General features: G+C 46.4%; 1 protein-coding gene across 5 annotated transcripts in view; it reads left to right on the top strand.

Moving 5' to 3' along the window:
* LOC119374824 (echinoderm microtubule-associated protein-like 2) overlaps positions 1-27,282 on the top strand; it is a 235,873-nt gene that overhangs the window by 195,122 nt on the left and 13,469 nt on the right. For 4 of the 5 annotated variants that reach the window (XM_037645023.2, XM_049410959.1, XM_037645019.2 and 1 more), the window contains 8 exons: positions 6,328-6,432; positions 9,510-9,644; positions 11,483-11,533; positions 12,865-12,964; positions 14,173-14,330; positions 22,456-22,581; positions 24,892-25,023; positions 25,877-26,033. In XM_037645023.2, coding sequence (XP_037500951.1) covers positions 6,328-6,432; positions 9,510-9,644; positions 11,483-11,533; positions 12,865-12,964; positions 14,173-14,330; positions 22,456-22,581; positions 24,892-25,023; positions 25,877-26,033 — 964 coding nt within the window. The remainder of the gene's footprint in view (positions 1-6,327; positions 6,433-9,509; positions 9,645-11,482; positions 11,534-12,864; positions 12,965-14,172; positions 14,331-22,455; positions 22,582-24,891; positions 25,024-25,876; positions 26,034-27,282) is intronic. The other variant, XM_049410958.1, reaches the window with a different exon arrangement.

Here is a 27,282-nt window from a genome sequence, read left to right as displayed (position 1 = left end):
TGCACTGAAAGGAGTAAGTGTCACGTGTGAACCCATTGTTGCTCACCAAAGTAACATTCGCTCTCCTAGTCGGAGAGCGAATAACTTCGGTTCATTGCCCTTTCTAAGCTTTACGAGCCACGTATAGTCACATTTGTTATCCTTGAGGTAAAACAGTAAGTATGAAATTACACCCTGCTCCTTTGCATGCGTGGTGCATTCATTGTGAACACAGCACCAGAGCACCATGGCGCCGAAAACATTGGCCACGATTTCCAAGTCCTTGTTCCTAGATGCCAGTGCACATGAACTGGCCAGTTGTGAAATGAGGCTGATTGAAGAGGGAAACTGAAAGAAAAACTTGGAGGACTCTTGAGCTTCGCTTTCGTTAAGAGTAGAACGCGATAGCGTAATCAGCCTTCGTGCGCATCGCCTTCTCAAGTGCTAACCTCGCTTCGGCTCTTGGTGTGTGCCTCAAACGTGCCGTGAGGAAACAAACGACTGTGCGTGTAACATGGGCCGTTTCAAAGTATCCTAGAATATCTACTGCTAGTACACTTGTTAAGTGCCCACTATGCCATAATTATCCCTTTTGCTAATCAGCGAAGGGCCCACTACGCGTTCGTAAGAAAACACGCGAACCTGTGCAGCTGTTCACTTGGTTGATGCTTTTGCTGCTACTGATGATGATGATTATATATGCCTGAGCGCTTTGTAATGGGTAGGCCTTTGAGACACCCACTCGTTGCGCAATTTGCATGCTTTGATGCCTGGCGGGATTCTACGGTTCTGCCATGCAATATTACATGCGTTAAGGAGACTAGTTCCGCTACATGACATTCATATAGTTTTTTTTTTTTCCGAAGCTGTTTCAAAAAATACCGTGGCTCTGTGTTAGAACACCTGCTTCCCACGCAGACAGCCTGGGTTCGATTCTTACTCGGACCCAAAAATATTTTATTATTTATTTTATTTGCTTCTTTCCTGATATTTCGGTCACAGACAAGATGATTTTTCGCTCACAACCAACGACGCCGACACCGAAACCGGAATTTCTGCGAAATGAGCTCTTTGACGCTATCGCGTTAAAAAACGCTCTCGGGCCACCGGCTGCCCGTCGTCTGAGCAAGGAAGGTTCCGTAAAGCAAGGTTGCATCATGTTATCAAACTTTGCACGTCACAACGACTGCAGCGCCCGTGTCTCCTGTGGTGGGCCTTGAGCACAATAACACCGAAGAGATACACGAAGTAGAACTGTAACAGCAAATTATCTTATCACGATCCCATTCATGCTATTCTTACTGTGAACTGAGGTTTAGCAAGAGAGAAAATAGCGAAATTTAACTGAATGATATATATACTAACGCCCCTTCAACTATCTCGTAGTGATCACAAACGCAGTCCGGCCACGATTCGTCAAGAGCTATTCATCTTGGTATCCTGCTTACTCACCTCCACGGTGAGCGTGGAGGTAATGGCGGCAGCCAGGTGTAGTTTGACCCCTTCCCCAGCGATGTCGACGTCGTTTATACGAGCGAACTTCGCAGTGATTCTGCGTCAGATTTCACACGTAGAGAACTATGGTGCTTTGATGGTTTTGATCACATGGTACATTTCTCCTCACCGGCACCCTCCCACCTGCTCTTCGGATGCGTGCCGCATTCGACGGGCGGATTGAGTGGCCCTGCATGACCCTGCTCTCACTGCTCTGCCCCGCCTCTCCTCACTGCCAGTTCTCCCAATGGAAATCGCCATTAATAAAAACACAAAACGAAATACGTGTGTACAAAAACAGTATTCGGCAACTAGACGCCTCGCTTGCCGTCGACGAAAACGAGGCGGCTTCGCTTTCCGTCGGTTGCTGCCAGAAAGAGCTGCCGCGAGAGCACGGGGATCATTTCAGACTCACTGAAATGCAATTGTAGCTGCTTCCATGGCGAGATCTTCGATGCGAGGTTCAAAGTCTGCAATCACGAAATCCGCGGCTATTCAGTGGCCATTTACACACGTGGTGGTGTATCATCGCGCCTCCTGATTCGCTGAGAGCAATGAGATTCGTGACAACATCGCTTCAGCACCGAATCTGGGGTGAGAGAAATCGAGTAAGAGATATTAGGTCTATGCTTACAAATATTTCCACTAATAAGTCATCTTTTCACACCCAACCAAAACTGCACGCATTCTTCAATGACCCTGTTCATTTCAGTTCAACTTCATATTCCTTGTTAGTGTCCCTTTAAAGGGGTGGTGCCATCGAATTTTGAGGCTATAACAAGCCTGCTCTGGGTTTCCTCTGTATGCAAGGACACTCCACACGAAGGGTTGGACACAGCAAATGTTTAGAATATATTTTAATTCACTTCCAAAGTGTACCTAAATGCCCATTCTCCCGATCGAAACCCATCGCTAGCGCGCCAACTCTGACGTAGATCTGTAGGAAGGGCAACGAAAGTTGTAGTGACGTCACACCAGATCTGCTGTAGTGATGTGAGTGACCTCCGGACCTCCGCCACCTCCGCAATGTACGTACCGGCTGTAGTGAACTAGAACATATTCTAGTTCACTATAGTACCGGCAAAACATCGGTTGTTACATCACTCGCCGAGTTTCGATCGCTTCCTGGCTAAGTGCGTCACAGCCTTGTGTGGTCACGTGACCAAGCCTCCTACACTGCTACGTCACTGCCCAACCTCGGCGCTCAGAAACCGAAACCGAAAGTTGTCCACATCAAAAGGCGAATTATATTATTTAGCGAGAATACATGAATCTTGGTTCGTGCATCATGCTTCCTGAAGCTATAGGAAACGCTTACAGCAAAGAACGCGCAAGCCACAAATTTGGTGGCACCACCCCTTTAAGGTCCCTAGCTGGCTGTGAGTACCAGACGCCCAAACGCGAAAGTTACAGCAGAAAACATCTATATGCACATGTTCACTACCTCGGGAGAGAGGCGGATAAAGAACATTGACTTCACTGTCGGCTTCAGTGACGCGGTAAGCTACAATGATACTTTTTTTTCTGCTAATACAGCTCAAGATGTGTTTGATGTTCACGCAAACGTGTTATGGTGGTTTCGTGAGATGGCATATCAGCGTCATCTGGCCCATATAGACTCCGAGTGAGGCAAAAACACAAGAAAAAATGGCCGAGGGTACTGTGAGCGAACTAGATGAGTGTCTATTCTCCCGGCAGCCGAGAAAAACTTCGGAAAATAATTTCACTTGGCAGTCGCGTCATATTAGCAATCGTAATCCTTCTCCTTATTCGTGATAAATTTCTCCACAAAGCATTGTTTTCTTGTTAAGGTAATGCAGTAATGCACAAACACACACACACACACAGATATATATATATATATATATATATATATACACACATATATACAGACGTGATGCAACATCAGCCCACAGACATCGTCACCCCCACACATCAGATATGCTTCCGGAGCCCCTGCTTGCAATTTGCTGACGCTTTCCCTGAAGTGGTTTTCTCACGTGACATTCGTCTCTGTTCCTGACTTTTCCCACTTCAAGTTCAATGAACTTCAGGATTGCCTTCACTTTCTCTTCTCTCAATTGCCCTGCAGAGTCCACGACGTCTGTGTCGAACATTGTGTGCTTACGGTACAAGATCGCCAGGTCCTCTGGCAATGAGCGCATCAGTACTCGGTGCGAAACAACCACGTTTTCTGCAAACAGGAAGCCAAGGCTGTCAAAACAACCGGTCTTGAACTGGATTTGCTCGTAGACGTCCTGCAGCCTTGATACTTGCGACAATGTCTCGATTGGTTCAATGGCAAGGCTGTCTATGTGGTTGTCGATGAGGAAATCCTTTCAGCCGTACCCTTCGGTGGACACCTTGATGGCAATGTTGTAATTCTCCTCAGTCAGGCGTGTTCCTTCGGTGGCTCGCCTCATAGAGCCGGCCAAGTAAGACTTAAAGTACTTAAACGTTTCGATGTCTGTGAGCTTGGGGTGGGTGTGAATGGTCGCCTGGTAGTGCTCCGAGAAACCCGGCAACTCACGGTTCTCGCTGCTGAAGGTGGGTACTTGAAGCCTCGGCAATGCGTCTTGCAGACCCGGTGCTTGTGGCCTACTGTTATGGGCGAGCTTTTGGCCAATGGTATCCAAGTGGGCAGCTCCCATGGAGTTGCTGGATCCATCACTTGTACCCGCATGCCTCGACTGGTTGGCTTCGACGACAGTAGGATCAACCGATGCACGCAAGTTCAGAGCGGACCGAAGCCTGCTGACGGCGTTCACGATCTTCTCGTGTTACTCAATAGCGCCCGTAATTTCCTCGTCAAACTCCTCACTGTCAAGGGCATCGGCGATTTGTTTGTCCAGTTCGGCAAGAGCTGAGTCTTTGTTGCGAAGCCATTCGATAAGTTCCTGCAAGTCGGCGGAAGACGGTACTGTGCCTTGCAGGTGGATCTCGCTGGCCTTGGACAGGAGTCGGGTAGTGGCACCGCGAAGGGCGCCTCGATGCCTACGTAACTTGTCCATTTTCGGTACGGTATCGGTGCGGAGGATGTCGGCCTTCTCCCGGTTTTTCGGCACCAATAATGAAGAGACAGAGAAGAGACCAATACCCGTGTTGTCCTGGTTGAACACTTCTTTTATTGCATGCTCACGAGCAGCCCCGCCTTACGCCCGCTTCTTCGCGCATCTTGTGCGCGGCATGGCGTTTCCTGCCAACGTTTTCCCATGGTAGATTCAACAGTGGGCCTTAAACCGGTGGGATTTGTGTTGGCCTCAGTTGTTCGGGGGCTCTAGTCACGAAGTTGCGCATTGCGGCTGAGTAGTGACGATTCCTGCCACAAGACACCGTGGCAGGGAAGCACGATCCCATTTCTTCCTCTTTCTTTTTAATCTCAGCCTTTGGATGCAGCGCGCATATATAGTTCTGTAGTCGTATATCAGTCACCATTCCTGTTGATCAATGGCCAAGGTGCCAGCCACCGCAGGCAGGAATGGGAGGTGGACAGGCTTACCCTTGGTAGGGATGCAAAAGTGTTACCTGCCGTCGTGGGCCTTAAGCCGGTGGGATTTGTGTTGGCCCCAGTTGTTCGGGGGCTCTAGTCACGAAGTTGCGCATTGCGGCTGAGTAGTGACGATTCCTGCCACAAGACACCGTGGCAGGGAAGCACGATCCCATTTCTTCCTCTTTCTTTTTAATCTCAGCCTTTGGATGCAGCGCGCATATATAGTTCTGTAGTCGTATATCAGTCACCATTCGTGTTGATCAATGGCCAAGGTGCCAGCCACCGCAGGCAAGAATGGGAGGTGGACAGGCTGACACTCGTTAGTAATGTGAAAGCGTTACCTGCCGTTGTTTTGTTTGTTAGAGGTAGCAGTGAGAGCTTGTCTGCGTATCTTACTTTCCTGACATTGTCCTCGGTTTCTGTTTTAGTGCTTAGAGCAGCATCCCTCATGCATTCACATGTTCACGAGGTTTGTTGTTACGCTGTGGAAACTCTTTGAGGCATAGAGTTTCCTACAATACTTACTAGAGGGAACTCTGGCGCTAGTGTCTATGGGAGCTGCAACGCATGACGCTTCAGCCAGCATGGGAATGATGGGCAGTACACAAATTTGTCTAAACTTCGTACTTTCGGCTCTGTTTGGCTCCGCGTCGGCTGCATCCGCTTTGTCGCAAAACGAAGTTCAGCAAAAGTCAGCAGTTTCTCTTCGCCACTTTAACTTCTTTAGGTTCAGCAATTCAAGTCTGGTTACGGAAGTTTACAACGATCCATTCTTTTATACGAAAGAAAACCAAAACATAGCAATAAACAAAGCCACCAGTACGTTTCAAGCCGCAAGCACGAAGACTAGGCAAATTTGTGTACTACCCATCATTCCCATGGTAGCTGAACGATCGCAGCGCCAGAGTCCCCTCTAGTTAATTTTAGGAAACTCTATGCTTTGAGGGGCACTGGCGTAATGCAAAATATTTGTAAGGAGGTCATAAACAAAGACATGTAAGAATTCTCTTTATCATCCAAAGTTCCAGCATTTAAAAGTAGCACGAAACACAAAGAAGAAAAGAAAGGCATAGACAGCGCAACTGCTTGTATTGTCTACGTCTCCTTTCACCCTTTGCGTTTGGTGTTGCCTTAACCTTTTAAATGACGTACCAAACCTTTCTGGAATTCACATATTTTTATCTCCTCGTATTAATGTTTTCTTGTTTTGTTCCGTTGCCGCTCTACAGGTCGTACAGACAAGGCTATAACAGTTGCTAAGACCTTTGAGATGTCCCCTGTCTGTCATTGCAACTTTATATCTGTTACAACAAGTCACCACAAGGTGTGCAACATTGCTATGTTTGTCCTCTTCTCTTTGGCAGGATGGTGGCTCCATCCTGTGTGCAGTGGACGACTCGAGCGAACACACCATCTCCCTCTGGGACTGGCAACGAGGAGAGAAAGGCGTCAAGATTACGGAGACAAAGGTAAGGGTGACCTCTTCCCATTTACATTCTTCGTGCTTTGGCTGTGGGATCGGTTTGGCCACTTTCCACCAATCTCATATCTTGTATAACCCACATTTCTTATATTACACAGTGTCCCAAAATGATCTTTTTTCCAACTTTGATCACATATAAGTCAGCAATGGGGATAGACAGGAAGGTGTTGCTAGTAACGTAACGTTCGCGCATTCGCCTTATATTTTTGTAGCTCTTTAAATAGTTCTACATGTGGGTCATCTGTAGCATGCAGGATATCTAAATGCAGGATAGCATTTAGATATAGAGTAAACTCACGCTACAACGAAATTGACGGGACGCGCGAAAAAGTTTGTTCTCGCGCAATTTCGTAGCAGCGAAATTTCATGTACAGACCACAAAAAGGAAGATCTGATGATTATGACTCATCCTTTGGTCCCGGCAAGTGCATGCATTGTCTTTCGCATTGAACTCTTGCTAACTCAGACCTACTTGGCCGCACACCGAGTGAATGTATTTTCTTGCATATAACATGCACAAAATATACAGAAAATTTAGAGAGAAACTCAGGGTGCGGGTTATACGCGAGTTTTGGTGCGAAAGAAGAACTTGTTCCTGGGGGAGTTGGTGCCTAAGTTTGCTAAACATGTTATTTCTGGTGCAATGCTTGAAACATGAAGATAGGACAGAGAAAGGGACTGATGAGCTCCAAACTACCAACTGTTTATTGACAGCGAAGGCCGCAAACCAAGAAAACTTCCGAGCATGCGCAGATGCGTGGAAGAGTTACGTCAGACATGTCATCACAAAAGCTATCTAATAAAAAAGGATAGGTCAGATCCATATAGCACAACTGATGTGTCACTGACACAGGCGGACCCGTTCCCTCTAATGTTAAATGCTTCTAATAGTTCCCTCGCCATTTGATCCCTGCTCTTGCCAATAATCTTAGCTTGTGCAAAAGTTTTTTTTTTAATAGGCAGCCTTGCACAATTTCCGGTTTTTGCTGACTTATACGTCACGCGAAGACAGTAATGCTTGGTTGGGTTTTGGATTCGGTGTTATGCTTTTTTGCTTTTAAAATTATTGTCCAATTTGCCGAGTATTTCTGCTATTGGACCCGTGACAGGAGCGTCTCAGGAACATAAAAACACCATTACTTTGACATGGTCAAAGAATCACCGGAGTTGGCCTTTAAAGGGACACTAAAGGCAAATATTAAGTCGACATTTTTTGTTGAAATAGCGGTCCAGAAACTTCGTAGTGCTACTTTTGTGCCAAGGCAGTGCTTATTTTGAACTAAATTCTCGTTTTAATGGTCTGCATCGCGTTAGCACACTTCAGATCACCCGCCTGAAAGCAATCTTTCTCACATCACTGTTCCCGTGCCCAACGTTGCCCGCCTTTACTGTGCGGCGACACGCACTGGCAGCGTGCACCATTCAGGCATCCATCAACATCACATGCACGCGGCATTTTGTTGACCTTTTTGTCAGAACGACTTTCATGAGCGTGCAAAACACACGCGGCAGTACGCGATACCGAAACTACCACTAAGACGCGACCGCATGATCGAAGCAGGGCACCGGGCGAAGCGCAGTTCTGCGAAAACGGAACTTTTGAACCACGCGCGCTTTTCCCCATGGCAACGCCAAAGAGGTTCTTTTTTCCACGAATCAAACAGAAACGAACAAGCAGCATTTTATTACATCTCTTGATCCACGGAAGGTTCTTTTTTATTGCAGCTAGTTTGATTACTAGTGATTAATTGTAGTCGGACTCTGTCACGTCATCGGGATCACTTCCAAAATGTCCCACTCGTGGCGCTCATCGTGTGATACATTTAGCTTAATTTCTTGGTAAGTAGGGCACTGCTGTTGATAATATTGCCATTTTAGACGTTGTCATACATTGAGCTTTCACTCCGACATAAATTGTTATTTGCCTTTAGTGTCCCTTTAAGTCATACTGGTGCATTTGTCTGTGGCCGCCACCTCGCATTCGTTCTTTCCTTACGCTTATCCGCAAAGGCGTCGCTGCAGTCACGCGGAAGTAGGAATAATTTATTGACCTATTTGCACACTGTTGAAAAGACGGAAAATAGTGTGGCGTCGGCAAATTCACCGGCAAATCATGCAGGTCACGTGACCAGAGGAGTGAGTGAATAAAGAAATAAGTAAAACGAAGGGATGATGCTTTTATTCAGTCAATAAAATAAAATAATAATAATGATCACTTTCGGTACAAAATACTGGGAAAGCTATTTGCACTTTCATTAACTAAATTAGAGACCTGCATTAATTGTAATTAATGAGGGCAAGACACCTGAGCACATATGAGGGTCATCTAGACAACAGGGAGCGCACGCTTGGCAGGATTTCGGCTGCGCCTGCGGAAAATCATGACACGAGGTGTAATAACGACACTACATGATCTCACTAGCCAATCACATACAGAAGACAAACAGCACAAAAAAACACGGCCACGAAAAGCACACACACAGAACAAGCACCGACTTCCAACTGAATTTTATTGACATGAATGCGTCATATAAGTATCTGCGGAGACAGTTACAGAAAAAAGAACAGGAAAAAATGCGCTGACACAAAAGCAGCAACAACAGCGTTAACAGTCACAGTGGCCTGCTGCAGAAGCCGCCGCGTTCTAAGAAACAGAGCTCAGATAGTGCAACCGACGGTTTGCTTACACACCTGCTCTTTTCTCGCACCATCTGAGCAGCCTCGCTCTTCATGCGCGCTTGCTCATCCTTGATCTTGTCAACGACTGTGGTTCACTGGAACTGCGGAGTGCACCCACACATGCTCACGTGCAGTGGCAGGAAGCCTTCTTTACTATTACGCACATTGGTGGCATGCTCATCTAAGTGCTACTTTAGGCACCTGCCCGTCTGGCGCATGTAACACGCCTTGCAAGACAAGGGGATCGTTTACTCAATGCCTCGCGCACAGTACGTAATGTACGTGACGGTAAAGAAGGCTCCCATGAAAAACGTATTAGAAAGGCCCTACTGTGTAGAGATGGAATAGTGGTCTTGAGAATATCTTGTTCTTTCTTCTTGGCAGAGTGCCTCAGATGCAGTTCTGGCCGTGGAGTTTCACCCGATGGACCGGCACACCCTGGTGACGCTTGGCAAGGGCCACATCCACTTCTGGGACATGGAGGGCGGGACGCTCGCCAAGAAGCTCGGAATCTTCGAGGTAACTACGACTGGTTTCCACCACATTGCATTTACACTTCCACGAACTGGCAGTGCTTTTTCGCATATCTACAGTTCGGTGTGTGCTCGCATGCTGTCGCCGCATGCATTGTATGAAGAATTCGGAGGTGGGTGTTCTGGTAAAACTTTTTGATGGAATGCTTGTTTGTCCGAAACATGCATAAGAAAAGTACTAGACACTTTACAGAATAACAGACTACCTTTACAAAAAAGAAACTATTTGCAGGTGTAATTCAAGTCATAATTGTAAAATGTAATGGAGGAATGAATTGTAAGTTGTGGGCTTACGATTTATAAAATACGAAAGAAAATGGTCTTACATGTGTTACACCTAAAAAAGAAGCAATTGAAGAATGCAAGCAAATTACGAGGAGACATTCACATTAACTAATAAACATTATTTTGTCCTTATCATTCTTTTTAATTGCTGTAGAAGTTCTTGTTGTCTGGTACAGTTCAAATTTGTTTTAAAAATGTTGTAACCAGCATAAAAAATATGTCCATTATATTCACTATTCATTGTAAGCATTAAGTCGTTACATGTCATTATAAGCATGCAGTCGTTATTTCTTATAAGAAATATTTTATATATATTTTTCTTCTGTCTGATAATTCATTATATACGTATATCTGATCGTTCAATTAGTATCAGCTATATCTCTGATAAAGTACGATGAGTTAAGTTCATTTTTCTGTACTGTATATCGTTTGCGCACTATAAGCACATCATGAGCATTTTATTCACCTGAGAGTACGGCCATTTTACATAGTAAGGGCACTGTTAAACACCAACTAAAAATTGCTGTGGAAAAGCCTGAGCATATTTTGTCAATTCTAAGGCATATAAAGTGGCTAATTTATCTAAATTTTGTTGCATTTGTCAGATAACATCGTTGGGCATGTCTAAAAGGCTCCTGCATCTCTTAGCAAATAGGATCATCACTAAGATAAAGTTACTTGAAGTGATACAAACTTTAATGTGGCCACGTAAGTAGACCCCACGGCCCTCTTAACATACAATTGTGCAGTAAATCAAAAATACTTGTGAACTATATCATTTGTGTATAATGCAGACGAAGTCTTACTTAATTAAATCGGCAATTTAATTTGTTCATTTGAACTCTCTGCCACTGAAGGTGGGTTTTTTTTAGCTTTCAACGTGACTAGGTCAATGTCACCGGGACTTTTAGCATAGTATGTTACATTACAAAAACAAGACTGTGACAAGATTAAAAAAATGATAAATGTCAAAGAAGGCACTTAGTGTTTCACTTTTGAGTAAAGCTCTGATTGGGCCAGAAAACCTGCAGGCTTTCTGCCAATCATCACATCAGCTAATTTTTCTTAGCAGAGAGATGCTGCAGTCAAAATTATTTATTTTCGGATGGCTGCTAGCTTCAAGAGAGGACCACACCACACAGAATAGCGTAAGAAAGCCACATGGTAATATTGATTGAAGTTCACAAATGGCTCCCAAATGGGCATTGCCACCAAAGAAATAACTAATCACCGAATCCTTACTACTGTTTAAGGGAGATGGCAGAATGTGCGAACAAAACAGCAGTAAGCATAAAAATTTGTTTAGGTTGTTGTCTTCAGTACAAACAGCATTAGCATCTCCTCCATATGATGCTTGCACCCTGGTTGATATCATCCTGGTCACTTACGCATGTGCACTTCCCTCGGTGGTTGTGTATGCGTTGTCCTTGCATGGTCACGTCACATCCTGTCCTGCACGCACATCCTTCCTCTCCTGCTGTGTCCCTACCCTGTCCTTCCTCTGTCCTTCGCTGCCACTGCTGGTGTCAATCATGGCAGAAAGACGGCCCCGGCAGTGGTGATACTACTGTCACAAGCAGATACCTGGTGGTAAGTTCGGTGGACTGAAAAACTGTCGACGAAATGGTCAGTTCATGCAGGAATTCATAGTCATGCTTTGTTCTCTTGAAGTGTCTTGTCACAATTAGCAAAGGTAACCGCAAAACTGCATGGGACACAGGAAGAGACAACATGAAGCGGTACTGACAGCTTTTCGTTTAATGAAATGCTGCCGAGCGGTTGTAGATCAGAAACGCTTGTGCACCATAAAACAACCACAAATGAGGCGATAAAAAAACACACAACAACTTTCAAAAAAAGTGCACAACAGGTTTTACATAAACAGACACTGTTTCATTAAACAAAAAGTTGTCAGTAACGCTTCATGTTGTCTCTTTATGTGTCCCATGTGGCTTTGCGGTTACCTGTGCTAATCATGAATCACCAACTGGCCTACACCCACACAATTCTCTCTTTTCTTGTCATGTGATAGAAATTAATAAAAACATTGTAGAAAGGTGCACAGTTTTCAGTGGCTGCACATTTAGACATTATATTAGCTGACTGCTGTAGCAACGAGAATTTCACATGATGTGATAAGCAGTTAGACTTTTGCATACATCAGGCCGTAGTTCACTTGCAGTTTCAGGATGATTAGATCTTTCAATTCGCCGGAACAAACTTGGGGAAGTTGCATCTGGATGCAGTGCAGAAACTGAATGTTCTGTTCCTTTGGTACTGTGACATGTGGTGGCGATTCCATGTAGCTTTTTGCTGCACTTTTCTGCTACAGCATGTGACATGGCATGTGATGATAAGAAATAAGGTGGGGCAGGGGGGTGCACGTGGCAAGTAGTGTTTACTGCTTTGAATGGACAAGGTTAGTACTGAATGCTGTATTGGTATCTGTCTGCTGTGTAATCTATGTCAGTCTCAAAAATATTCACCACTATAAGATTCATGTGATTTCACCTGTGAAAGGGTTTTATTCAGGCTATAAGTTTGATTGAAACCTAGTGCCCAACGCTTTTTGTTCCGTTTCCTTCTTGTACTCGTGAGATAATGCAGCCTTATGAAAATTCATAAGCCGCAAAGTGGTGCTGTTTATTTCATACACTGCCCAAAATGTCTGGTTTCCCTATGACTCATTTGCGTTTATCTGTTACATCTCATTGGCTTCATGTGACGTTGAGTGATGCTGGTGACAAGCTCTGAGGAAAAGTGAACAGTGTGCTGTTGAAATGATCACCAGCTTTCGTACAACAAGAAGGATTGTGACTTACTTTCTCGTTAAGATGTGTGTCTGAACACCGGGTATGAAAGACGGAGTCCAGAGAGTCGCGTGTCACCGAGTGATCTCTGTGTGCGATATTGTCCTGCAGAAGAGCAACAAGCCCAAGTACGTGCTCTGCATGACCTTCACCGAGCTTGGTGAACTGCTCACCGGTGACTCCAATGGAAACATCATGGTCTGGCAAAGGGGTGAGCTCTCATTTTTCGACGCACACTCATTGAAACACATTGAAACCTCGATAAAACAAACACGGATGTAACAAAAAATCGGTTATAACGAAGTAAGGGAAAAATAGTCTTGCAATAGATACAGTGTTAGGAATATACATTTATAACGAATTTTCGGATATAACGAAGTTATTTTCGTGTAAGATGTAACTTTGTGATAATGGGGTTTGAGTGTACATGTAGAAGCCTGTAAAGTTATTCCTGGCAACAGTGTGGTATGATGTTTCGTATTACCTATGCAATAGCTTCATTCAGCCAGGAGGGGCTCAGTGATCCTGTTTGATGAGGCATTGAACCAAAAGTAGCAATGGAGCAAGGACACTCAACTTCATTTTCACAAGAAATTTCATAAAGCGAGTATCAGTGCACGTTGTTAGACTACAGAGAGAGGTGAAGTCTACGGAACTTTGGGAAGCACAACGAATCTTCAAACTGAGGCGGTATCACTGCTAACGACATAGGTCATAAACAGTGACCTCGTGAGAAGAAGGCGCAAAACTCAATTGCCAATTGAAGGACAGTGGATAAATGTGGAGCGAATGTTGAATGTGATGTTCATGCGCATTGAGTTATTCTGTATATAGCTTAACGAAATTTTTGTGGTGCAACTGAAAACAAGAAAGAAAAAGGAGAGAAGATGGGATAGGGTGCCATTCTGTAACAGCATTCTGTAACAGCATCTGAAAACCACATTGAAGCTCACATTTAAGGTGTGCTTTGGAGTACAGAGTACTCATCACACTCCAACTTCATGCCTGCATATTAAAATGCTTCACATATGTCATGTACATGAAAATGTGATACATTATACATTTCCTTCTTTCTCATGGAATCAACTCCAGCATGGTGTAATAAGACCTCTGTGTAGTTATGTATTTGTTCATTATTTTAGCTGCTTTTGTGTTTTCCTTTCAACTAGCTTTTTTTTTTTTTAGTTTTGAACTTCTGGTGTTGCTTGTGTAGACAAGGAACATTACATGTGCATTACCAGTTTCTGAAATTATGTATCAATAGTTATTTCTCTGAAAGCCACATAAAGGGCATGTAGTATATTAATGTGGAAGTAAGCAAATAAACTCTCCCAATGGTAACGGAAAATGTGCATACAAATGTTCAAGGATACACTGGAGTAGACCATTTGATTGACACGTGACTGTGATCTGTTGCAGGCTCCAACAAGGTGTGCCGGACTGTAGTGGGTGCCCATGACGGTCCACTGTTCTCCATCTGCGCCATGAAGGATGGCACGATTGTCACGGGTGGTGCGAAAGATCGCAAGGTGGTCCAGTGGGACTCTAGCCTCACGAGGACGGGACAGGAGGCCAAGGTGAGGGAGAGGCTCAATGGCTGTGTATAAGATTTAGTGTAGGCGTGTGCGAATATTCAAGCACTTTGAATATTCGAACAAATATTACGGTATTCGAATTCACTTCGACACAAACTTAAATTAGTCGAAATTTTGAGGTATTCAAAATGAACGAATACAGTCAAACTCCGCTACAACGAACTCCGCTTCAACGAAATTTCCGCTACAATGAAAAATTCTTGGTTCCCCGTCAACAGTCTATAGGAGTCAATGCATAAATATGCTCGCCACAATGAACACTTTTTCTGCTGCCATTCCACTTCAACGAAATTTTACGATGCCATTCCGGGCTCAGAAATTTAATTTACCATGCAATAAACACAATCTCAGACATTTTGGTGCATTTTAGGACATAAAAATACGAATTCAAAGTCCAAATTGTGTGTTGGCGCCACCAGAAACCGCCGCTGTTGACTGAGCATGGGGGCCGCCATTGCTTGATAGCGACGGCGATCAGACTGCCCTGCTTTCGCAACTGGCTTCAGTTGCTTCTTAGTCACAGACAATCCGAAGCCAAAGCTCAGTTGTCCACACTAGCATGGCTGGCATTCACACTGGGGTGCAATCGCAGAACGATTCCTTTTCCGATGCCTTTTCAATGCTTTTCGTTCTTTTCACGCTTCGCTAGCGGTCAGAGCGACGGTACATCCACGTTATCAACGCGAGCAGCCCTGGGATGCAATCGAGGAAAGGTGCCTTTTCCAATGCCAATGCTTCTCGTACTTTTCTTGCTTGGCCAGTGCGACCGTTGGTCGGAGCAACAATTCGTCCACGTTATCAACGGGATCAGCCAGCCGTGAGTGGTGGATGAGAATAGCATAGAATAAGGCGCAAATCATCGCTCCGCGATAGCATGCCTGCATCTCGCCGTTGTCGGCAAATAGCTAGTCCTAGCGTTTTAGTGCAACTGTGCAGTTCGTGTTGCGCTCCCGTGCCTCTGTTTCGTTCGTTCGCGGAAGCCGCGAACATTGTTTCTGCGTGCTTTTCAACGTGGCGTCGCTATGCATATATGAGAATCGCGTCGTGACGCTGCTGGGGACGCAAAGGAAGCAGCAGACACTTTTTGAATTTTGGAAATAAAAGTTTCTCTGTTCTGCTAGCTCAGGTCAGCCATATTTTATTCAATTTCACTACAACGAAATGTTCGCTTCAACGAACATTTTTCCGAGCACCGTCAATTTCATTGTAGCGGGGTTTGACTGTAGTATTGGCCTCGAGGAGTTACGGAGTCGCCCTCTGTCGGACGCGCCTCGATTGCGTGCTAGGCAGGATACCGCCGGCGCGCTCCCCATAGGTTTTGCTGTCGGCGCTCTACAAAAACACCTCGTGGAAGCCCTCCAGGGCATTTCTGTCGGTACTTTCGAAATGAACGGTGTTCTTTACTGTCGAAATAATCATTTTAGACGAACTGAAAGCACAAGATAGTGTACAGTCGCTGTCTCTTTGCAGAAAACCGAGCACCCGCTTCACGCGGTCACCGCGTTGGAGACCCCTGAATCGGCTTCTTGCATGAAAGGTAGTCACTCGCTGAGTGCAAACTATGTGAAATATTTCGTTAGAGTAGACTGCCTGTATAACCAAACGGAGCATGACAGAAAGAAGCCCCAAGCCAGCGATCGCACGGGTTCGCGACGACTGACGGTGCCTCTGCATGTATGAGCGTCTGCATGTATGTTCGTACTGATGGTTTCGCTTTTGCTACGAGCGCGTTTTGGCACCGCGCTGTGAACTTTAGGCCGCAAAACATGAGAATTTGTGAGTAAACAAACAACTACTGTTGTGCGGACGCTATCAGAGCAGTTCAAAAACAATATCTTTACAACTGCGGCTTCGGTGCGCATGGCAACTTTGTGATCTGCCGTCCCGACAATTCAGTGTTTTTTTTCTTTTTCGGTCTAAATTCGGGTACATTTCAATGTCATTTGACAAGTTGTCTCGCACTGCGTATTGATCGACCTTCTCAGTGGGCAAATGCCGCTGCTTCTGTTTCTTTATTCAGCGCATTCGTTCCGTTTGGTGCTCACACAAAACGTGCGCAAATGCGACGCCTTTTTTTAATGCTCCTTAATTATCGTTCCGTTTGCATTCTAGTGAACTTGCCGCTCTCTGTCATCAACAAATTCATAAACCAAAGCTTCACCACTTCGAGATTGCTGGTGGAAGAAGAACCAGTCTACGAGACCGAGCATGTAGTAGTATGCGACGCCTAGGAAAAGAAAGAAAATACAATAACGTTTGTCGGACTTGTTGTGCAAACGTCGGCTGTGAACTAGGACCCACGTGAACTTGAAATAGCGGTGAATAAAATAGAAGGTATTGCAGCAACCAGCAGCCGCAAAACAGGATAGTAATTATTTGGCGTGTACCCCAGCAATTTTGGCAGCACTGTCGTGTCTAACGCCAACAGGATGGCATCTTTCCCACGTAAATAAATGAGGCTCCAAGAAAATACATGGGGTTGGCCGGTGGGCCGATCACGGAGGCTGTAAATAACGAGGACCCGTGGTCATAGACGTCTTTACTGTGCAAGGGCTAGCTCCGAATCCCCCTTCGTTCTCTTCCCTCTCGCGCCTCTCCCCGAGCCCATGCCCCACTTCTTTATTTTCAACATCCTCCGAGGGGACGGGACGAACGTGACGTAGGTTGTTTCGTTTCTGACAACATGCACAACCTATGTACAGGGCTTCAGAACGTGGTCCGGTTCAAGGCGAACGACACAAGGTAATAATAATAATATCTGGGGTTTAACGTCCCAAAACCACCATATGATTATGAGAGACGCCGTAGTGGAGGGCTCCGGAAATTTCGACCACCTGGGGTTCTTTAACGTGCACCTAAATCTAAGTACACGGGCCTCAAACATTTTCGCCTCCATCGAAAATGCAGCCGCCGCGGCCGGGATTCGATCCCGCGACCTTCGGGTCAGCAGTCGAGCGCCATAACCACTAGACCACTGTGGCGGGGCGAACGACACAAGGTCTCTCCCATCCAAAGTCGGCAATGCATGGCAGTGTAGCGATGTCACTCGATGGCAGAAGCGTTCTCTTCTTGCACCACTGCCGCGCCTCTCATGTAAATCTGCGATGAACATCGGTCCGGGACGCAGCGTGTCGATCTGGCATGGAAATGGTGTGCGCGTTTCCATCTCCGACGTTTCCATCCCGGCAAGACACTGCTGTTGTCCTCCGCATTCGGGTTCTCCTGCAGACACTTTTCCGCAGCGTATTGCCGTGGTGTTCTCCACGAAGTGCCTGTATGTCTGCAGCGCCCTTCGCGTCTGTGGCACGAACTATGCGTCATCACGAACTTGGAGACGGATGTCGAGATGGACGCATCTCCTTTCGATAGGTTCAACATATCAGGGGCGAGTCTCAGTACGTGGCTGTTCCTCTGCTCCCAGGGATTAAGCTCGTTGAGGTGCTCGGGTGCATGGATCGCGCTGTTTTGCTTCGGCGCCGCTTGCAGTGCACTGCACTTCACTTCCAGAGGCAAAAGCAGTGCTTTCTCTTCTTTGCCTAGGTGATCAACTTGTTTGGTCACAACCTTTTCTAGTTCCACGAAGCTGAGCGGAACAAAATCCTGACGTTCAGGCTGCGCATCCAACGATGAGGACACCACAGGAAGCACAGCTGGACTGTTAGCTTCACCGACCAGCAGATGGGAGGAGTCATCGTTGCGGGTGGGCAAGCTATCGGCAGGAATACCAGGCTCCGGAATCATCAAATGCTCTTGGTAACATCCCGCTTGTCTTCTCAGACAAGGCTCAAACATATCGAGTCCTTGTGTTTTCTTTGGCATCCGGTTCTCAATACCAATCGTGTCTAGGCGCCACATAGCCGATTCGTCGCACTCGACACCAGCTGACATGAGGAGGGCACAAGTCGTTGTAGCCTCGTGAGGTGAACTTGTTCCCTGTACGGTCCACCCAAAAGACGTTTCGACTGCAGTGAGTTCCTCATTGAGGCGATCGATGCTTCCGGTGGCAACCTTCCAGTAAGCGTCTGAGCCAATCAAGATGCTGATGTCATCTGGGTGCAAAGTCTCTGGATCGAACAGATCCGCAGCATCGTGTTTCCTGGCGCACAACAGCTCGAGCACTTCAGTGTCCAGCAGTGGACTTGTCGCGGAGCATACCTCAGGTACCTCTAGTGCTTCCAATGTAACGGTGCTGTCGTTGAATCGTCCACGCAGCGTGACAGAGACGCGTCGACAACGTAAATGATTCCGTGGCTTGGCATTTCCAAACGTTACCAGTGAGAGCTCTTCCCTGCCAATGACTTTACACTGCAATCTCTTGGCCACGTCGGTGCGGATGAATGAACGCTGGCTGCCGCTGTCAAGCATCACACGCACCAGGAGCTGTCGCGGTCCGCTCTCAGCCCAAACACGGCCCGTCTGAAGCAGCACCGACTTGGCTTCTGTAGCGCCAGTTGACGCCGTAGTTACCGTCGGTGAGGTAGAGCCGGACGAGCCGCTCGGTACTGTTGGTGCAGGAGCAGCGGTCGTGGTGACGGCTCGTGACAGCTCGCAAAGGACCGTTAGGTGTCGGCGTTGGCACTTGTTGCACGTAAGGTTCAGGGAGACTCTGCAAAACCGTGCGACATGATTGCGCATTCCGCACTTGTAACAGCACCGAGCGTTAAGCAATCTGGCCCGTTTCTCGTGGGCGGTTAAGTCGACCGTGCACTCTGCCAGGCTGTGACCTCGGCTGTCGCACAGTACACAAGGCTTGCGCTGCTGTAGGGATTCCGTCGCCGCTAGCGCGGATGCCGACGGAATGCCCTGTGAAGATCTTCTCGGCGAGCTCATGTCACCAGGTACCGTGATCGAGTTGTGCGTATACGATGACGCCGCTTCTTGCTTCCCTTCCTCACGCACTTCAACCTGGATTTTCAGGAACGCTAAAATGTCGGTCGCCTTGTGCGTTCTCGCTTCAGGTGGTGTGGGCTCTGCTGATGCATTAGTACCGCGCGTGCTTTCCTCCTTCTTCTTCTGTCGGTACATTATCGCCAAGTCTTCTGGCAAGCACCTCATTAGCACCCGATGCAGCACCACAGTGTACTGCTCAGGTGGTACACCGAGACCTTCGAGCGCACTTACGCGGAAACGCACGGTGTCATGCAGCACCCGAAGCTTCTCCACTTCCTTGGAACTCCTCACGGGCGACAATGCAAGAAGCTGGTCGATGTGCTCGTTGACCAGTAATTCCTGTCGACCGAAGCGCTGTTTCAGTGTTGTCACGGCAATTTCATAGTTGTTATCAGCCAGCCTGATGCCTTCGATAGCTCGCTTGGCCGCTCCCGTCAGGTACGTCAGCAAATACTTAAATTTCTCTATGGGTGGCAACTCGGTGTTCTCGTGAATCGTGGCGCTGTAATGGTCCCAGAATTCTTGCCACTGACGTAAATCTCCGGCATACGTCGGGACTTGAAGCGTCGGAAGCGCGACCGACCGGTAGCGTGGCGTACTGACGGATCCTGGCGGTGCCCCAGCAGATCCGATGTTGCTCTGGGTGGCTGCTACCCGGTCGTCATTGGGTTCACTCCTAGACAGGTCGCTGAGACCGGTCGCCTGTTGACGCTGTGACAGGAACAACTGCGCATCAGCAATCGCGTACAGAATCTTATCGTGGTAGTCGGTTGCACCCTCGACTTCGGCTTCAATAGCTTCATCTTCCGTGAGGTCGAGAACGTCCTTGTCTAGCTGGCGGAGTTCAGTTTCCTTAGCCTTCAAAACGGCGACTTGCCTGTTGACCTCGCGCGCTTCGGCATCGGGATTCTGCAGCAGTTCTGTCAGGAGCGTAATAATCCTAGAGACGCTGACCCTAAGAGTTCCACGCACCTTCCGAAGACGCTCGGCCGAAGTCATTGTAGTCCACGAATGATCATTCCCGGGTTTCACGGCCCCAAAATGTAAATAACGAGGACCCGTGGTCATAGACGTCTTTACTGTGCAAGGGCTAGCTCCGAATCCCCCTTCGTTCTCTTCCCTCTCGCGCCTCTCCCCGAGCCCATGCCCCACTTCTTTATTTTCAACAGAGGCAATGCAAAATTTATGTAGCTTATGAAGCAATGCATGCCTTATCAAATGGGAAGGTTGCCCGTCGGCGTCCCGCGTCGGCGGCGTCAACACGAGTGATGCAAAAAATAATCATCACGTGATGGTGTCACTATATGACGTCATCATGACGTCACAGATCGCCAAAATATGTAGCGTCATTATGACGTCACGTAATGTGACGTCAAATGATGATGTATTCACACGTCATGGTCGATTTGCATTGCCTCCGTGATCGGTCACGGAGGCCGTGCAAAACCGCGTTAGGTGCAGAACGCCTTTGGAGGGGGGCGCGGGAGAATCAGTACATCGACTGACAAGAAGATGGCTTTCGCCTTCTAGTCATCTTTAACGAATGCATAAGGGACGCTGTGCATTTTTTATTCAACGTATCTAAACAATGACTTGCGCATCTGCAGCCGATTTTGTGGACGTTGAGCACGGGGCCGAAGATCAAGAGGTCGCATTGGAGGGTTCTGAGATGGCATCGCATGTGGTAAAAGGTAGCTCTTTTACCATCCTGTGGCAGATAAGCATCATTTGCCGGCGGGAAGCGCGCGCGAGCCATCATCTCAGTGCGCGCTGTCTGCTACACACCGAACATCGCAGGCCCGACGCAGTAACAAAAGTCTTCGTCGCGGAAGTGCTTGTTGCACACAAGACTCGTAGCGGATGGCTACTTGCCGGTTCTTAGCTTTACAACCCATGCTTCACGCTGTTTCTTGTCCCGCTGTTACCAGTGCAGGCTGACACTGGGCTCCTTTGCATAAGCGCGGCACTGCGGCACCGAGCGGTAGAGCCCCATGTTCGTCGCCTTCGGAGGCAGCCACTCTATTACAATGGTTTCAATTGAGTAGAAAATGAGAGAAAACTTCCGAATTTGAACAGGCCGCAGTGCATGTGGGACTTGAAACTCGTTTTCAAAGCACGCGGCAGTGCTCCACAAGCAGCCGACGCGGCCGCTGAGACCACGTGATCCTGCCAAGCACGTCACGCTGACGGTGGCACCGGCGTTTCCAGTGGTGGGCCTCGAGGCCAATATTAGACCGTATGTAACAACCCTGTAACAACCCTGCAGTGGTTTCACTGCAGCTTAGGAGTGCTATGGCATGAAAACACCTGTCCAGGAAAAATCCGCACTGCCGCAAAGCCCAACTCTAAAGTTCAGTGAACATATTACCCTCACATCGATTAATTATTTTATTTTAAAGGCTTGTTATACAGGTTATATGCGATAAAAATAGTAAATTTTAAACGTAACATATTTTACCGGTTATCACTAGCGTCCTACTGAATTTCAGGTCCTGCTACTATCCAAAGTTGCTTCCACTTTACTACGAACCAGAGAAATGACATTCACACATGCCTTGTTCCAGTCTTTAAAAGTATTGTGCAGGTTGGTTGGGTCATGACAAATATGCTCACTTTTCTTTATGTGATATATCCTATTCCAACTATTTGATTCAAACTTAAAATTTACTATTTCTGCATCCCTAGTTAAGTGTTTTTGGTTTAAATCGTAAAAGAAAAATTCAGTGGCATTTTAGCGTTAAATGCAAGAAAAACATTCGCATTACCTTCATTGCCTCTGCTTACGTTCACTCACCTTGATATTCAGCACTAGACAGCATTAGCCAATGCTGGTAGTGTGTAAGTAAATACAGTTGGCTCTACACAAGCTACAATGTACAGTGCTAATGCATTAAAATTGTACTAAATTATTTTCTGTAACTTTGTTTAAACTGAAGAGGGGTCAGTGAAAGAAAACTTGTCAGAGAGCTAATATTGTGCCTGGCTCGCAGCTACAAGCCATTATTGTGCTCTGTATAGAAAATATGTGTACTTACACATATTTTTTATATTAACGTTCTGGTTTTGTAAAAAGGTCACGGATGTGTATTCAATAATTTTGGGCTGCTTTACTTTGCAATTTTTTGGATTTGGTTGTAGCTGGTGGGTTGACTGCTTTGAGCTGAGCCTTAGCTTTCCCTAATGGGCCTTTTGTCGTGCCTTGCTCTTTGCTTCACAGCTTCCGGACATGGCTGGTGGGATTCGAACCCTCGCCCAGGGCAAAGGCAGCATGCTGCTCATTGGGACTACTCGCAACTCGATCCTTCAGGGAACGTTCAGCCTCAACTTCTCCACTGTCGTGCAGGTGGGTAGCTGTGGAGAGGCGAGAGAGCCTGGTAATTGCAATGGCAGTGCAGAAAAATTCTGGTAGAACACATCTAACAAGTGTTGATGTTAATGTGACTTTGTAATGAAATGACATGTTGCATTGTCAAATTCATCTCTTCTGTTTACCTGAATTCTTTCGTTCCTTGTTACCACATCTTTTTCAGTCCTCTGTATATGAATACTTCTCGCTCACTGCACATTCTAGACCCATTGATTGATTGATTGATTGATTGATTGATTGATTGATTGATTGATTGATTGATTGATTGATTGATTGATTGATTTACTGTGCACCAGTTTGCTACAACTCTCTTGATTACAGATCTGACAAAAACTGGGAGTGTTTTTTGAAGGTGATATCTGTGTTGCAGACGCATAATTCAGGAGTGAACGCTGTTCGTTTACTCTGAGCTTTATTGTACACGTTATAAGAGCATCATTAGTAGAGCTGTGCGAATAGCAAAATTTTGGGTGCGAAGCGAATTCGAATAATAAAGATTGAGTGCAAATCGAATCGAACAATTTCGAATAATTTTCGAATATTTCTCAAACATTTTTCGAATAATTCGAAGTGAAATTACAGAAAATGTTGCAGAGAATCCCTAAGTATGTTCTTGTGAGATCGCAACATGAAAGTGTTTCTTTTCGCTAGGTTGATGAAGCGCTGGTGGGGTCATATTTCATAGTTGTCTTTCTTATCAAGAGTGAGGCAATGTAGAGGCCGAATTGTATTTATGTACATGATTTGGTGCAACCAAAGTGTTGCCGACAACACTTTACACGTGATAGGCAGAGATGCCATTTCCTCAGCCTCTCCTCCTCTTTCAACTTCTGTGGAAGGCCAACTGATGTGGCGGACAAGGGTGTGCTCCCTTCAAGTCCGGAGTTCCAAATCTGCCTCCCAGACGTCGATATGTAACATCAGAAATTTTGGATGCTAAAAAGCTTCGGCGTCCAATTTTTCGGACTTCCTGCCCAAATTTCAAGTCCAAAACAGCATTAATTGAGCCCCCAACTCTGCCACATCTTTCATCTCCATATTGGAACCAGCGTTTTCTCGAGTTAATATATTTGTGACCGTAGCGGAGCTGGAAAGGCAGCTTTGCCGCAATACAGGGGTGTGATGAGGGGAAGCATATTGAAAATCTAGGGACCACTTCTAAACGGACGTTGACTGTCTCTTGGCTAAGTTCGACCGTAACGGACCTTGAAAGGCAGCTTTGCCGCAATATGGGTGTGTGAGGAGGTGAAGCATATTGAAAATCTAGGGACCACTTTCAGACGTTGACTGTCTCTTGCCCAAGTTCGACCGTAACGGAGCTTGAAAGGCAGCTTTGCCGCAATACGGGGGTGCAGGGAGGTGAAGCATATTGAAAATCTAGGGACCACTTTCAATCAGACGTTGACTGTCTCTTGCCCAAGTTCGACCGTAACGGAGCTTGAAAGGCAGCTTTGCCGCAATACGGGGGTGTGAGGAGGTGAAGCATATTGAAAATCTAGGGGCCACTTTCAATCAGACGTTGACTGTCTCTTGCCCAAGTTCGACCGTAACGGAGCTTGAAAGGCAGCTTTGCCGCAATACGGGGGTGTGATGAGGTGAAGCATATTGAAAATCTAGGCACCATTTCCAACCGGAATTTGTCTCGGCTAAGTTCGACCGTAAGGGAGCTTGAAAGGCAGCTTTGCCGCAATACGAGAGTGTAATGAGGTGAAGCATATTGAAAATCTGAAGGGGCCACTTTCAACCGGACGTTGACTGCATTTGTCTTTGGGAAGTTCGAATAGTTCGAATAGTAAAATTTCAGTGCGAATCGAATCGAATAGCAAACGCATTCGAAAAATATTCGAAATTTCGAATATTCGCACACCCCTAATCATTAGACGTGGTCTGCCATTCCAGTTCATCTCATTGAGCTGCAGAAGATGTTTTGCTGCCATCTTAATCAGATGGTACGTCAGAAGATTTCATGCAAGCACTGCCACAAGTCCGCAATTCTGCATTTAGCTGGTGTACTGACGTGATCTATCTTGGTGTACCCTGACATGGTGCACGTATTATAGGATACTCCAGGCAGTACTTATCCTTTATATTATTCATTATAGCTTACAGCGCACTCTGACACACGAACAAAGAGACACACAAAGACACACGTCCGTGTGTCAGAGTGCGCCGTAAGCTATAATGGATCTTCACCAACTAGCCCGGTCAAAAACCTTCCTACAGTACTTAGCCTGTCAGAGATAACTCATTCACAAAGCGTGCTGTGATGGGCCTCTCCATTTGCAGGGCCACACGGAGGAGATCTGGGCGCTGGCAGTTCATCCAACGCAGAACCAGTTCGTGACGGGCGGCTACGACTGCCAGGTGCATCTGTGGGACACCCTGTCGCACTCGGTTGTCTGGAGCCGGGACCTGGGCGTGAGTGTCACTCTACTAGCATCATGCAAAAACCTCACTGTGCTCAAAGTGTTTGAGAATCAAAGTCTTTAGCTCAGGGCCTACTGGAATTTTCCTGTTCAAGTACAGTCATCTAGGTGATTTGGTAGCGCAACACTAACAGAGACAAAGAAAGAGCATGCAAGGACAACCGCTTGTCCTTGTATGTTCTTTCTTCATCTCAGTTAGTGCTGCACTACCAAATTCATCAAAATGGAGCCATACCAACTTGCCCAAATGTCTACGCGTCTACAGTCATCTGAATTTTGGCATTTCTGAGGAACTGTGAAATCATCCAAGGAATTAGGTAGTCCGAAGAACTAACACGCACCTCTTGATTGTCCTCGAGGGATCAAATCACAGCTGCCGCTTCAGAAATAACTGAATGTCTGCCGGTGCACTTGCTTAAGAATTGAGCATGCTTTGATTAGGTTGATCATTGACGTTTGAAGTGGGTGGTGCATGCTTAAACCAGTTGACACTTGTGACGCACTGTTTGAGCACTAAGAAAGTTGCACAAAAAGCAGGCACGTAATACACACGTAGCACACGTAGTACTCTGGCCCTTCTCGCTTAAACCAGGCTTCAATGCTGGCACCGAAGCAGGTAGCTTTGACAGATACGTCATGATTTCCTCTCTCTTTTTTTTTGTTGTTGTTTCTTATATTTTTGAGCGATAATGATGCTGTCTTGACTTGCACGTCTTGATTATGTTAAGTGAAAGGTCAGCACCTTGTCTTGTTGCTTGTTTCATGCATACGCGTTTTCTTGCGCCACTCTGCCGCAGTGAATTCATTACCGACTTGCTCAACTTTCCATGCTTCTACACATACAGGAACAGGCACAGGCTGCGTGCTTTTCTCCTGATGGAAGTGTTCTGGTGCTCACAACGCGGACGGGTCGGTGGAGCGTCATCGACTCATCGACGCGGCAGCTCTACTCGATGCACAGCGACGGCACCGAACCCATTGACGCCGTGGCATTCTCGCCGAGTGAGTGTACTGCTTTGCATGCAACGTCTCTCTCTCTTTTTTTTTTCTGGCTGCTCACCGGTAGGACTTGCTTTCGAAAGGTAGTCAGTTATGCATATGTAGAAATCTGACTTTACGAACATTGAGGACTGTGGTGAGTTTACCTTATGCATTGAGACAGATTAGACATTCCCAAATAATAGTAGGCAATTTACTGCTGTCCCTAAAGCAGAAAGTGTACAACTATTGTATACTGCCACTACTAAAATATGGGGTGAAAACTTGGAGGATAAGAAAGAAACCCGAGAAGAAGTTAAGAACCACGCAGCGGGTGATGGAACGAAAAATGATAGGCATAACGTTAAGAGAGACGAAGAGAGCCTAGTGGATTAGGGAACAAAGAGGCGTAGCCGGCATTCTAACTGGCATTAAGAAGAAAAAGTGGACTTGGGCAGGTCTTAATGTGAATGACAGATAACCGATGATGTGACTGAATGAAACGTAGCCAGGGACAGCAAGGATTACATGCAGTGTCGAAATTAGGAGGTTCACGGGATAAAATTGAATCAGCTTGCGCAAAATAGGAAAATTGCAGATGCAGTCAAACCTCTCAATAGCGAGATCACCGGGCAAGGGATTTTTGTTCTTTTTTGTGAGAATTTCGTTGTCGCGAAAATAGAAAAATACGCGCACCCGTTACTTCGCACAACCAAAATTTATTTTAAAAGGTTGCCAATCGTGCTCTGTTTCGAATTGCGCTGGAAGCAGAGCAGTGAGCTGCACGGGAGGCCGAACTCCTCTGCAGTATCCGCCTTTTCTCTGCCTTTCGCAACTTCGGCAATGATCCTAGACTTCTCCTGAAACAACATACTTATGCTTTTTTAATAGGAGGCGGCATCTTTCCGAAAAGTCAAACAACACTGCATGTAAGCAAAGTGCACGAGATCTCGGCGTGCACACGGAGAGACGCACGGCAGCTAACAGTTGGGCAGTCTACAGAATGTTGGCATGACGTCACTTTCGTGGGTGTCGTCACTTGAAACGTCCTGTGCTACGTAGTTGCCAACAGAGGCGTTAGCAAGTAACTGTTCTCAGCGAAAAAAAAAAAGAAGTCCTGTTGCTATCATTATCATCCGACCGAATGTAAACAGCAATGGTCGCACCGGTGCTTGTTGGCGGAAACATACGTACCGGACTTGTCGAATGAGCGGTGCTGCAATTTTCAAACTTCTGGGCTCCCAGCTTGCTCATGGGTTGAAAAAAATGTCGC

Source organism: Rhipicephalus sanguineus, chromosome 11, assembly GCF_013339695.2.
Source record: "Rhipicephalus sanguineus isolate Rsan-2018 chromosome 11, BIME_Rsan_1.4, whole genome shotgun sequence".
NCBI classification, from domain to species: Eukaryota; Metazoa; Arthropoda; class Arachnida; order Ixodida; family Ixodidae; genus Rhipicephalus; species Rhipicephalus sanguineus.
This window is presented reverse-complemented; position numbering and strand designations above follow the sequence as displayed.